General features: G+C 43.4%; 2 protein-coding genes across 3 annotated transcripts in view; both read right to left on the bottom strand.

Moving 5' to 3' along the window:
* LOC142186402 (uncharacterized) overlaps nt 1–14,333 on the bottom strand; it is a 214,353-nt gene that overhangs the window by 114,356 nt on the left and 85,664 nt on the right. The window lies entirely within an intron of this gene.
* The window catches only part of LOC142186400 (uncharacterized), a 28,677-nt gene continuing 19,445 nt past the window's right edge, over nt 5,102–14,333 (bottom strand). For both annotated transcript variants that reach the window (XM_075261248.1, XM_075261249.1), the window contains exon 7: nt 5,102–6,500. In XM_075261248.1, the coding sequence (XP_075117349.1) occupies nt 5,146–6,500 (1,355 nt within the window). In that variant the 3' untranslated portion in view covers nt 5,102–5,145. The remainder of the gene's footprint in view (nt 6,501–14,333) is intronic.

The following is a 14,333-nucleotide window of genomic DNA, read 5'->3' as shown; positions in this document are numbered from 1 at the left end:
TTGCAAATTGTAACTTTTTGATCTGCATTCGTTTCTGTATATACGCTGTGTGTATACTAATATCCTATTAATATTATAAATGTGAAAGTTTGTGAGTTTGTGGGTTTGTGTGTTTGGATGTTCGGATGTTTGTTCCTCAATCACGGAAAACCCGCTCGACCGATTTGGCTGAAATTTTCCACAAACATAGTTAATACACCCAATTAAACAATAAGCTACTTTTTGTCACAATAGCGCACATACGTTTTTCCCAGGACCCCCACAAAACCCAAACTCACACTACTATCTCTGCAATCTCACACACTTTGGACCCCGATTTGGCTGAAATTTTCCACAAACATAGTCCCTACACTCGATTGCGCAATAGGCTACTTTTCGTCACAATAGCGCACATACGTTTTTCCCAGGACCCTTTGGATGTTCGGATGTTTGGCGGTCAATCACGCAAAAACCGCTCCACCGATTTGGCTGAAATTTTCCACAAACATAGTTATTATACTCGATTAAACAATAGGCTACTTTTTGTCACAATAGCGCACATACGTTTGTGCCAGGACCCCCACAAAACCCAAACTCACACCACCATCTCTGCAATCTCACACACTTTGGACCATAGCAAGCCACAAAATTCATATTGCCCTCTACAGCCTCGCCCCTAACCCCACACAATCACATATACATATACTTTACCACTTTGCCCCTCACCTTAACGATACTCCAGGAGGCGCTCTTTAACGCTCCGGAGCAGCCATGTTTGCCCCCACCACTCTGACAATCCGCGACACCGCCCACCCATGTCAATACCCCTAGGCGGTCTAATAAATGCAAAAAAAAATAAAAAGGATTAAAAATTCAAATCACCCCCCTTTCCCTAGAACACATATAAAAGTAGTTAAAAACTGTGAAATACATACATGTTAGGTATCCGCGCGTCCTAAATCGCCCGCTCTACAAAGTTATACAAATATTTTTCCTGTTCAGTAAACGCCGTAGCGGGAAAAATGGTCAAAAGTGCCAAACTGCCATTTTTTCACTGTTTTGATTCTGCTAAAAATTTGAATAAAAAGTGATCAAAGCAATAACATTTCCCAAAAATGGTAGAACTACAAAGTACACCCAGTCCCGCAAAAAAAGACGCCCTATACATCCCCGTACACGCACGTATAAAAAAGTTACGGCTGTTGGAATATGGCGACTTTTCAAAAAATAATTTTTTAACACAGTTTTGGATTTTTCTTAAGGGGTCAAAATGTAAATAAAACCATATAAATTTGGTATCCCCGGAATCGTAACGAAGCACAGAATACAAGGGACATGTCATTTTGGTTGCACAGTGAACGCCGTAAAACCAAAGCCCGTAAGAAAGTCGCAGAAATGCATTTTTTCTTCAAATCCACCCCATTCTGAATTTTTTCCCTGCTTCCCAGTACATTATATAGAATAAATAATGGTGGCATCATGAAGAAAAATTTGTCCCAGGAAAAATTAAGACCTCATATGGCTCTGGGAGCGGAGAAATAAAAAAGTTATGGCGTTTAGAAGGAGGGGAGTCAAAAACGAAAATCAAAAAATGCCATCGGCGGGAAAGGGTTAACTTCAAATACTTCTGTCCCAAAGTCACTATGTAAAGTTTCTCACAACACCGTATATATAGCAGCTCTAATACAAAGTAACTTCAACACAAAAGTCTCACGTATTCTCTGAATTACAGAAACAACAAGATACAAACTTACATTTCATATCCCATACCATATACATAGTACGAAAACCTTACCCCCGCCTGTATATACCCACTGCTACAATCACCACAGACGAAGTCGCGGGTACCAGCTAGTACAAGAATATAATACAAATAAGTGACATTTGCCACTGAATACCAGTTGATGCCATATAACAGTAAGCTAAAGGACCTTCAATGATGGTACAATCATGTAATCAATATGTGCAGGAGATGGGCTGCTGAAGGAGCTAGAGGTCCTCTGAAGTTAAGACCATGTGATCAGTGACAAGTGTGGGAGGATATGCCAGTATCTGCTTTCTGATCACAAGGAAAACATATCAGTGATGTCTCTGCATGTTACACAGGGCCAGCATCAGCAAGTGCCGGAGCCCCAAGCTTCTGAGGGGCCCACTCGGCAGTGGCGTAGGGCATGGGGCCTATGGCCAGCTGGAAACGGCTGAGGCCCCAGACCATTATGATAGCAATAGAGGAAAGCCTAGTTCAGCTACACATACTGCTTATGGAAAGGGGCCTAGCGATCGCCGGGGCCCCTATTCATTAGATGCCAGCCCAGGGGAGGTGATTAAAAAAAAATACTTATACTCACCCGTCCTAGGCTCAGCATCCACTCCACAGCTCTTCAGGCCGGTGATTGAGGTACTGCTCCCCAGGCCTCACTGCTGGGGTCTGTGATTGGGCCCCAGTGGTCACATGGGGCGCAGCGGCGTAATGATGTCATTGTGCTCCACATGACCACTGAGGCCCAATCACAGGTCCCAGCAGTGACGTCTGAGTAGCAGGACCTCGGTTGCAAGGCAGAGGAGGAGCGAGGATACCCAGGAGATGTGAGGTAAGGTTGTTAATTTTAATCACTTCCCCTAGACCTCTGATTATAATAGTCTGGGGTCTGAAGTGAACCCAGAGTATCATAATAGCACCAGCTCTGAAAGTGGGGGCTGTTTGGGAGCATATAATACTGTGTGGGGGCCATTGTAGAAATAATGCTGTGTAGGGGGCCACAGCATACACTACTGTGTGGGGGTCACTGCGGAGCACATACTGCTGTGTGGGGGCCACTGTGGAGCACATATTGCTGTGTGGGGGCCACGGCAGAGCATATAATGCTGTATGGGGGGTCTACTGTGGAGCAGGAAGCTAGAAAAAAATATCATCTTGCTAGATCTTTCACAAATTCTGCAGCTGATTCGGAGGCTGCGGCTTGAGACTCTTCACTGCTTAGACTTATTCATTTGGGTCTAACTCAGTGGTTGGAAACTGCCACAGAATGCTGATACCCCGCACCGTGAGCCAGGGGCAGAAAATAAGGAAAAATCCAAGGCAGATGTCTGCCTCAAATTCCTCTTTAGTTTCCGATGTCCAAACCACTTGTACCTACTTGGATGGAATGGACTGTATTACAGTCCACTCCAGTAGGTCTCCCTTAGCAAAAAACCACCCAATTTTTATAGTTTTGGTTTTTGTTTTGCTGCAGTGTACGAGTTACTGCAAAAGGGGCCCACTGGGGCTCTGTCGCCCATGGGCCCACACAAACCTGGAGCTGGCCCTGATGTTATATATAGCACATCTATTGCAAACATTTCTATGGTTGAATATCTCTTGCCTGCTCTTACAGTACACTACTCATTCAGTGTCTGTATAGTGTGGACATCGCGTGCTGTCATTAAAGGAATGGTTAAGGATCTGAAGATTTTTGTTACTCTATCAGATCAGTTGAGGTCTGACACCTGGCACCCCGAACATCTGTTTCTACTGCTGGAAGCCATATACAGGTACACTGTATGCAGCTTCCAGTCCTACAATATAGTGGTGGTTGAAATTGAAATTCCAGCACAGTTGAAATTTTTTTTTTCTAGCCCCCACCATTCTTGAGCAACATTCACAGGTATTAGTGGTTCCTGATGTGATATTTAAAGAGGACCTTTCACCATTTTGCCCATAGGCAGTTCTATATACTGCCGGAAAGCTGACAGTGCACTGAGTTCAGCACACTGTTGGCTTTCCCGATCTGGGCCTGGTGTGAAGAGCTTACGGTTCGGTACCGTAACTCTTCTATGGTCAGAAGGGCGTTTCTGACAGTTAGCCAGACGTCCTTCTGCCCAGCAGCGCCTATTGCGCTGTGCTGTGAGAGCCGGGAGGAACGCTCCCTCCCTCTGCTCGCAGTACTCGTCCATAGACGAGCATCATCAGGGAGGGAGGGGGCGTTCCTCCCGGCTCTCACAGCACAGCGCGATTGGCTGTGCTGTGAAGAAGGACGTCTCTGGCTAACTGTCAGAAACGCCCTTCTGACCATAGAAGAGCTACGGAACCGGACCGTAAGCTCTTCACACCGGGCCCAGATCGGGAAAGCCGACAGTGCGCTGAACTCAGCGCACTGTCAGCTTTCCGGCAGTATATAGAACTGCCTATGGGCAAAATGGTGAAAGGTCCTCTTTAAGGTCTGTAGCGTCAGGTGGGTGGTGTCGGGCCAAGTGTGTCATTCAGAGCTCCATTTAGAGCAGCCAATGTCAGAGCTCAGAATCCCACCCCTTGTATGCTCCTGCCTGACAGTACAGACACTAAATAGCCTATCATGCACCAAAACTAACAGAACTAACTGCTCAGGAATGGTGGGGGCTAGAGAAAAACTTCCAACTGTGCAAAAAATCAATGGAACAGTAGCTATTAAGTAAAGCAACGAGTTGGACTGGATGGAAGTGTGGAAAGTTCGTCTTTAAATTTACCTTTTCTCCTCCAATGAGCTTTTCATATCGGATCTTGGGTTCACGGCCTGGTCCTGACCCCAGAACACATGATTGGAGCCCATCCCTCATGTTGCTTCGCCCCCTCCCTCCTCCTTTCACGATGCATCTAAATAGTCAAATCTGAGCACAATCAGGAAAGATGCTTTGCTGTCTATAGCTAACATCCCATCTGTAATAACACAAGCAGCTAGTCAGAGGTAAATAAAAAGTACATACACTGTCCTTACACTCAAAGTCAGAAGCTGCAGACTCCTATGCAGTGTTAAGGCAGGGAAGCTGTGTGGAAACCTGCAAGAGTGCAGAGCGGGTGATGAGAGACCAGTACCCCCATCCCCCCACAACTCAATGTGTTCCCATACTAAGCCTGCTCGTTTCTTAAGACTAGTAAGGCCTCGTGCATACAATGACGTGAATTGTCAGTGAGCCAGCGGTATTTTTCACTCACATTTGTTGCATTAATTTTTATGTCTTAATATACACAAACACAGGGAGAACGTTCAGGACAACTATATGCACACGCTCGTAGCCCAGGTAGTGAACAGCAAATTAGTAAGAAGACAGACACTGAATGCCATAGTCTTTAAAAAAGGTTTTTCAGGCAGAAAACAGGTGCAGAATTTGAGACTTAGTTGTCTGAAGAGTCAGTGACTATTTAATAGGTTTCTATATTCCACTGTGTACATCTGCTACAGTCTGAACATTAGAATGGCTTCTCTTTTTATGCTGAGCAACTGCTGATCTATGATTATAACACTTACCACATTCTGAACACGAAAATGGCTTCTCCCCTGTATGTATTACCCGGTGTTTAATAACATCAGACTTGTGTCTAAAACATTTCCCACATTCTGGACATGAGAATGGCTTCTCTCCTGTGTGAATTCTCTGATGTGTAACAAGGGATGATTTATGTCGAAAACATTTCCCACATTCTTTACAGATATAAGGCTTCTCCCCCGTGTGACTTCTCTGGTGTTTAACAACATCGGGCTTATGTCGAAAACATTTCCCACATTCCGAACATGAGAATGGCTTCTCCCCTGTGTGGATTACCACATGTTTAACAAGATCAGACTTCTGGCTAAAACACTTTCCACATTCTGTACATGAAAATGGCCTTTCTCCTGTGTGAGAAATCTGATGTATAGCAAAGATTGATCTTTGGCTAAAACATTTCCCACATTCAGAACAGGAATATGGCTTCTCTCCTGTGTGAGTTCTCTGATGTGTAACAAGGGATGATCTTTGGGTAAAACACTTCCCACATTCAGAACATGCATATGGTTTCTCTCCTGTGTGCGTTCTTTGATGTGCAATGAGATCGTATTTCTGTATAAAACCTCTATCACATTCTGGACAGGAATATGGGTCTTGGCTCCTGTGCCTTATTTGATGTAGAAGAAGACCTGATCTCTGGCGAAAATATTTCTCACATTCAGAACATGAATATGGCTTCACCCCTGTGTGAGTTCTCTGATGTGTAACAAGGGTTGATCTTTGGGTAAAACATTTCCCACATTCTGAACATGAATATGGCTTCTCCCCTGTGTGAGTTCTCTGATGTGCCATGAGATCTGATTTCTGTAGAAAACCTCTATTACATTCTGGACATGAATGTGGCCTCTCCTTTCTGTGTCTTCTTTGATGTACCTTCAGATCGGACTTCTGCCGGAAACATTTCCCACATTCTGAGCATGGAAATGGCCGCTCATCTCTGTGAATTCTTTGGTGCATGGATAAAATAGATTTCTTTTTAAAACACTTCCCACATTCGGAACATGGAAATATTTTACCCCTTGGATCTCCAGTATTTTGTTTAATAATCCGTGGTCGACCAGATGAAGGTTCCTTGTGACTGGTGGGATCAGTAGATCGATCTTTGATATGAAGGACTGAGGGTACAGTTGCGGTAAGTAGTGTTCTACAACATTCTCCACAATTATCCTCTGTGATATCGCTATATTTCACCTTATAATCTGGAAATGAAAAGAGATTTCCCAAATCTTTGGTTCCATCACCTGTTGAATTAGAAATAGGTTTTATTTTAATTTGTGCAAAACACAATAAGGAAACTTTCACATGATGAATGAATCAGTCTCTTCTGGGAAAAAGGATCCGTGGGTGGTTCGTATTTCCCAGACTGAACTTAGCGGTGTGAATGGAACTTACTGAGGGTGAGTTACGATGCAGTGAGCTACCAAATGGCTGAAGCGCTACTGTACCGAGCCGATAGCTTTATATCAGTTTGGTACAGTAGTGCTGCGGCCATTCGGGAAGTCACTGCAGCATAACTTACTATGAAACAGTGAGTTCTATTCACACATTGACGTTCAGCCTGGGAAATACACTTGAAACATGGACCCTTGTTTCCCAGACTGGACTCTGTCAGGTGAGAGTCACTTAAAGTAGTTATATGTATACGGTGGCTAAAACAAAATATCAAAATGCAGTTTTCAACCTTTGGAGATAATTTCCACATTTGTTCTACTGTAGATATAGCAAAGCAGTATGTATGTAATAGAGCAGGGGTCTCAAACTCGCGGCCCAACTCTGGCCCTCGGGACAATAGTTTGTGGCCCCCGGTAATACAGTCCTATGAAAAAGTTTGGGCACCCCTATTAATCTTAATCATTTTTAGTTCTAAATATTTTGGTGTTTGCAGCAGCCATTTCAGTTTGATATATCTAATAACTGATGGACACAGTAATATTTCAGGATTGAAATGAGGTTTATTGTACTAACAGAAAATGTGCAATATGCATTAAACCAAAATTTGACCGGTGCAAAAGTATGGGCACCTCAACAGAAAAGTGACATTAATATTTAGTAGATCCTCCTTTTGCAAAGATAACAGCCTCTAGTCGCTTCCTGTAGCTTTTAATCAGTTCCTGGATCCTGGATGAAGGGATTTTGGACCATTTCTTTCTACAAAACAATTCAAGTTCAGTTAAGTTTGATGGTCGCCGAGCATGGACAGCCCGCTCTCAAATGATCTGAAAACAAAGATTGTTCAACATAGTCGTTCATGGGAAGGATACAAAACGTTGTCTCAGAGATTTAACCTGTCAGTTTCCACTGTGAGGAACATAGTAAGGAAATGGAAGACCACAGGGACAGTTCTTGTTAAGCCCAGAAGTGGCAGGCCAAGAAAAATATCAGAAATGCAGAGAAGAAGAATGGTGAGAACAGTCAAGGACAATCCACACACCACCTCCAAAGAGCTGCAGCATCATCTTGCTGCAGATGGTGTCACTGTGCATCGGTCAACAATACAGCGCACTTTGCACAAGGAGAAGCTGTATGGGAGAGTGATGAGAAAGAAGCCGTTTCTGCAAGCACGCCACAAACAGAGTTGCCTGAGGTATGCAAAAGCAGATTTGGACAAGCCAGCTTCATTTTGGAAGAAGGTCCTGTGGATTGATGAAACAAAGATTGGGTTGTTTGGTCATACAAAACGGCGTTATGCATGGCGTCCAAAAAAAACAGCATTCCAAGAAAAACACTTGCTACCCACTGTAAAATTTGGTGGAGGTTCCATCATATTTGGGGCTGTGTGGCCAATGCCGGCACCGGGAATCTTGTTAAAGTTGAGGGTCGCATGGATTCCACTCAGTATCAGCAGAGTCTTGAGAATAATGTTCAAGAATCAGTGACGAAGTTGAAGTTACGCCGGGGATGGATATTTCAGCAAGACAATGATCCAAAACACCGCTCCAAATCCTCAGGCATTCATGCAGAGGAACAATTACAATGTTCTGGAATGGCCATCCCAGTCCCCAGACCTGAATATCATTGAACATCTGTGGGATGATTTGAAGCGGGCTGTCCATGCTCGGCGACCATCTAACTTAACTGAACTTGAATTGTTTTGTAAAGAGGAATGGTCCAAAATACCTTCATCCAGGATCCAGGAACTGATTAAAAGCTACAGGAAGCGACTAGAGGCTGTTATCTTTGCAAAAGGAGGATCTACTAAATATTAATGTCACTTTTCTGTTGAGGTGCCCATACTTTTGCACCGGTCAAATTTTGGTTTAATGCATATTGCGCATTTTCTGTTAGTACAATAAACCTCATTTCAATCCTGAAATATTACTGTGTCCATCAGTTATTAGATATATCAAACTGAAATGGCTGTTGCAAATACCAAAATATTTAGAACTAAAAATGATTAAGATTAATAGGGGTGCCCAAACTTTTTCATAGGACTGCAGTACGGTGCATGCCGGGTGTGTAACTATGGCGACCGCCCGGGAGCCGGGCGGCCGCCATAGCCCCCGGGTGTCTACGGCTTTAAGCAGTAGACAACCGGCACTAATGTCTCCGATCGGTCCCGGGACCAATTGGAGGCATTAACCCCTCCGGCGCCACAGTCAAAGGCACCGGAGGCGCCATTTTCCCGGCAGTGCATGGGCGCCGCCATTTTGCCGGTGATTGCCAGCGCCTGGAGCAAGCTCCAGGGCCGATGTCACGTTGCTATGACAGCTGGGAGCCTTTACAAGGCTCCCAGGCTTGTCTGCAATCTGATTGATTGCAATGATGATTTTTTGCAATGCATTAGCATTGTAACGCATTGCATTAGTGATGAGACCCCCTGGGGTTCAGCAACCCTAGGGGGTCTAATAAATGCAAAAAAAATATATATAAAAAAAATATAAAGTATTAAAAATTCAAATCCCCCCCCTTTCCCTAGAACACATATAAAAGTAGTTAAATACCGTGAAACACATACATGTTAGGTATCCCCGTGTCCGAAATCGCCCAAATATTTTTCCTGTTCGGTAAATGCCGTAGCGGGAAAAATAGTCAAAAGTGCCAAACCGCTGTTTTTTCACTGTTTTGATTCTGATAAAAAATTGACTAAAAAGTGATCAAAGCAATAGCATTTCCCGAAAATGGTAGAAATAAAAAGTACACCCGGCCCCGCAAAAAAAAAGACGCCCTATGCATCCCCGTACACGGACGTACAAAAAAGTTACAGCTGTCAGAATATGGCGACTTTTAGAAAAAAAAAAATTGGGAAAACCTGATGCGGCCCAGCCTCACCCAGACTCTACCTCCAGCGGCCTTGGGGTAAATTGAGTTTGAGACCCCTGTAATAGACTAATCAATAACATCAATAAGACTAGGTTCACATCTGCGACTGAGTAGCGACACAGCGAGAGGCTGGAAAGGGCGATCTCTTCAGATGCCGATATGTTCACCTCTGTCGCATCTAAAACCTTGGTTCTGGTTTCATTTTAAAGCTGAGAATTTCTGCCTTAAAACTCTACCCGGATCATTCATCCATTTGTTACCCAAGTGGGGGATACAGGCAACCCCCATTCTCAGGTGTGTATTTTTACTTTATAGATGTAAAGATAAAAAGAGATTTTATACCCTACACGGCAATGCTGCGGGTTCAGTGGGGAAAATCTTGGTGACAAGTTCTATTTAAGGGAATCATTTTTGGATGACTGTATGGTAGAATTTGGAACAGCCAAGATCCATGTTTTCACCAATCCTGGCCAATAGTGCTGGAGGGGGGTGTTTGATTACACCCATCCTCCATTAGGTGATCATGCAGGCGCAGCTTCAGTGCGTCTCATACTTATACGTCAAGGGACTCTCTCTGTGACTTACAAGTACTGTAGGTGACAACATAGGAAGACTTCACCTTTTACGGTCTATGAAGAATGCAATATGTTATAGAAACAGTTACTTTGACCATTTATGAGGATTCACTACAACTTTACGTATAGGATTTTAAAGGAGACCTGTCATGTGAATTTGAGACACTAAATCACCAGCAGATCCCTGTGAACCAGTGGTTTAGTGTCTTAGATATCTCCATGCTTAGCCTGCACATACCCACGGTGCTTTAAAAAAAACATCATCAATACTCCCCAAGAGAAGGGTCCTCTGTTCGCTTTGCATCATCCTATTCTGACACCCATACCTTTGTAATATTTTCATCTATGGAGCTCTTTTTTTCAGGACAAACTGTAGTTTTTAATGACACCCTTTTGGGGAAAATATGACTTTTTGATCGTTTATTACCGTATATACCCGAGTATAAGCCGACTTTGTCAGCACATTTTTCATGCTGAAAAAGCTCTCCTTGGCTTATACACGAGTCAGGGTCCAGGGAGCACAAAAAACTGGAAGGACCTGGAAGGGGGAGGTCCTTTAGTGCTACTGCTCTGTGATTGGCTTGTCATGAGGTCACGTGACTGTGATGTCATGAAAGGTCCTGTAGCCACTGGTATGTAACATCTGCAGATAAGGTTGAGTCTAAATCCTAGTAGCTCCGCCCACACCATAGTCCAATCACATGGTCATGACGTCATCAGAGGTCCTTTAGCACACTAGGATTTAGCATCTACCCTGCAGATGAGTGGCCAGGATTCATTGTGTCTTATGGGAGATGTCTGTTGTATGGAGGAGAGGAAGCTACAGTAACGTGACACACACAGGGACCTTCCTTTAGTTACTCTGCCTATTAATATCAGGCATTTGGGGTTATTAATTTAATTTCAGTAACTCCATGTGCCTCACATTAATAACAGGTAACCCCATCATGTCCCATCATATTAACCCCTGTGTTCCCATATAAGGGTTACTAATATGTGAGACACATGAGGGTACTAATGAAGGACCTTAATTATGAAGATACCTAATTATTACCTCCATATGTCCCACATATCAGTAAATCTTATGTGAGGCACACGGGGTTAATGTGAGGGGTATGAAGGGGTTAACTGCTATTACTATGATCTCCATGGAGTTACTAAGCTGCAATGCACATGACCAGACTTTTTATCTGTAATGGTGGATTTCCCCCCTTCGGCTTATACTCGAGTCAATAAGTTTTCCCAGTTTTTTGTGGTAAAATTAGGGGTCTCGGCTTACAGTTAGGGCCAGAAATATTTGGACAGTGACACAAGTTTTGTTATTTTAGCTGTTTACTAAAACATGTTCAGAAATACAATTATATATATATAATATGGGCTGAAAGTGCACACTCCCAGCTGCAATATGAGAGTTTCCACATCCAAATCAGAGAAAGGGTTTAGGAATCATAGCTCTGTAATGCATAGCCTCCTCTTTTTCAAGGGACCAAAAGTAATTGGACAATGGACTCTAAGGGCTGCAATTAACTCTGAAGGCATCTCCCTCGTAAACCTGTAATCAATGAAGTAGTTAAAAGGTCTGGGGTTGATTCCAGGTGTGTGGTTTTGCATTTGGAAGCTGTTGCTGTGACCAGACAACATGCGGTCAAAGGAACTCTCAATTGAGGTGAAGCAGAACATCCTGAGGCTGAAAAAAAAGAAAAAAATCCATCAGAGAGATAGCAGACATGCTTGGAGTAGCAAAATCAAGTCAGGTACATTCTAAGAAAAAAGGAATTGACTGGTGAGCTTGGGAACTCAAAAAGGCCTGGGCGTCCACGGATGACAACAGTGGTGGATGATCGCCGCATACTTTCGTTGGTCAAGAAGAACCCGTTCACAACATCAACTGAAGTCCAGAACACTCTCAGTGAAGTAGGTGTATCTGTCTCTAAGTCAACAGTAAAGAGAAGACTCCATGAAAGTAAATACAAAGTGTTCACATCTAGATGCAAACCATTCATCAATTCCAAAAATAGACAGGCCAGAGTTACATTTGCTGAAAAACACCTCAAGAAGCCAGCTCAGTTCTGGAAAAGTATTCTATGGACAGATGAGACAAAGATCAACCTGTACCAGAATGATGGGAAGAAAAAAGTTTGGAGAAGAAAGGGAACGGCACATGATCCAAGGCACACCACATCCTCTGTAAAACATGGTGGAGGCAGCGTGATGGCATGGGCATGCATGGCTTTCAATGGCACTGGGTCACTTGTGTTTATTGATGACATAACAGCAGACAAGAGTAGCCGGATGAATTCTGAAGTGTACCGGGATATACTTTCAGCCCAGATTCAGCCAAATGCTGCCAAGTTGATCGGACGGCGCTTCATAGTACAGATGGACAATGACCCCAAGCATACAGCCAAAGCTACCCAGGAGTTCATGAGTGCAAAAAAGTGGAACATTCTGCAATGGCCAAGTCAATCACCAGATCCTAACCCAATTGAGCATACATTTCACTTGCTCAAATCCAGACTTAAGGCGGAAAGACCCACAAACAAGCAAGACCTGAAGGCTGCGGCTGTAAAGGCCTGGCAAAGAATTAAGAAGGAGGAAACCCAGCGTTTGGTGATGTCCATGGGTTCCAGACTTAAGGCAGTGATTGCCTCCAAAGGATTCGCAACAAAATATTGAAAAAAAAAATATTTTGTTTGGGTTATGTTTATTTGTCCAATTACTTTTGAGCTCCTAAAATGTGGAGTGTTTGTAAAGAAATGTGTACAATTCCTACATTTTCTATCAGATATTTTTGATCAACCCTTCAAATTAAACGTTACAATCTGCACTTGAATTCTGTTGTAGAGATTTCATTTCAAAACCAATGTGGTGGCATGTAGAGCCCAACTCGCAAAAATTGTGTCACTGTCCAAATATTTCTGGCCCTAACTGTATATTCGGGTCGGCCGTGTTTCCCCGAAAGTAAGACAGTGTCATACATTCTTTTTACCCCCAAAAGTCCCACTATGTCTTATATTGGAAAAAAAAAAATGTCGATTTTTGTTTTAACCATTAAAATTAACATTTATTAACAAACTGAACAGTATGGTAGTCACCAGAAATCAGTTTTATAAAAGCAAGTGCCAAGAACGTCTTGTTACAACCGTATCATGACGGTATTTCCATGTATAACATGTAAAACAATGAAAAACGGTAAGAACGAGCAGTCTGAATATGTTACCGTATACTGGAAGATAAAACAGATTTATTCCATGACAACCATGTCATCATCTTCAGGAACATCATCATAAACATCCACACTCTGAGGTTCCCGTGGATTTTCTTGGGACTCTCGGGACTCCATTTCCTGCTGAATCATTGGCCCATATCTCTCATGGGTAGCAACGGCACTGTCCTGAAATGAGCAGGTCTTGTCCAGGTAGCCAGATCGCAGTGCATTTGCAACGCAGGTGTCAGTGATCTTATCCCATGAATTCTTCACCCAGTTCACAATCTCTGCCAGTCTGGGCTTCACAAAGTTCCCACGTACATTTCTCTCCATTCGGTTTTCAATGTAGTCATTGATTTCCGCACGCAGATAGTCCTTGAACGGCTTGTTAATGGCGATATCCAGAGTCTGGAGATAAGCCGTCATCCCTGCAGGAATCATGAATTGGTCGATTCTCCGCTCATGAAGGAAGTTTTTCATGTTTTTGGCGCGGTGTGCGCTGGCTGCATCCCAGATCAGCATCCCTCTTTTGTTCCCTCGCATAACAAGCGGCAGCATTAAATCAAGCCACTTCCTTATAACAGCTTGTGTGGCCCAGGCTTTTTCAGTTTCCAGCACATAAATGCCAGAAACCCGCTCAATCTTGTCCTTCTTGCCCTTTGCAATGAGTAGCGGTGTTACTTTAGTGCCATCCAGACGAATCGCCAAAATGCAGGTGACACGTGCACTTTCATAAGTGGTGGAGGGAACGTACACTGAGGAGGCACCTCGTTGATCAATGGTGGTTTGAGCTGCTTGGCCCATGAACACGGCAGTTTCATCCATGGCGATCATGTTGCAAAGACTGTATTTAGAGAAGTCAATGTCATCTACAAACTTCTTGTAGGTAAATGCACGTTTAAGAATCTCAGCATCTTCCAGCCTAAAGAGGGTTGTGGATCTTCTCATAGACAGGTCATTGCGTTCAAGAAAGTTATCCACCCAGTGCTGTGATGCCTTGAATTGTTCAGGGGAAATGTCAAACTGTGGTG

This window comes from Leptodactylus fuscus (assembly GCF_031893055.1).
Source record: "Leptodactylus fuscus isolate aLepFus1 chromosome 10 unlocalized genomic scaffold, aLepFus1.hap2 SUPER_10_unloc_1, whole genome shotgun sequence".
Lineage (NCBI taxonomy): Eukaryota > Metazoa > Chordata > Amphibia > Anura > Leptodactylidae > Leptodactylus > Leptodactylus fuscus.
This window is presented reverse-complemented; position numbering and strand designations above follow the sequence as displayed.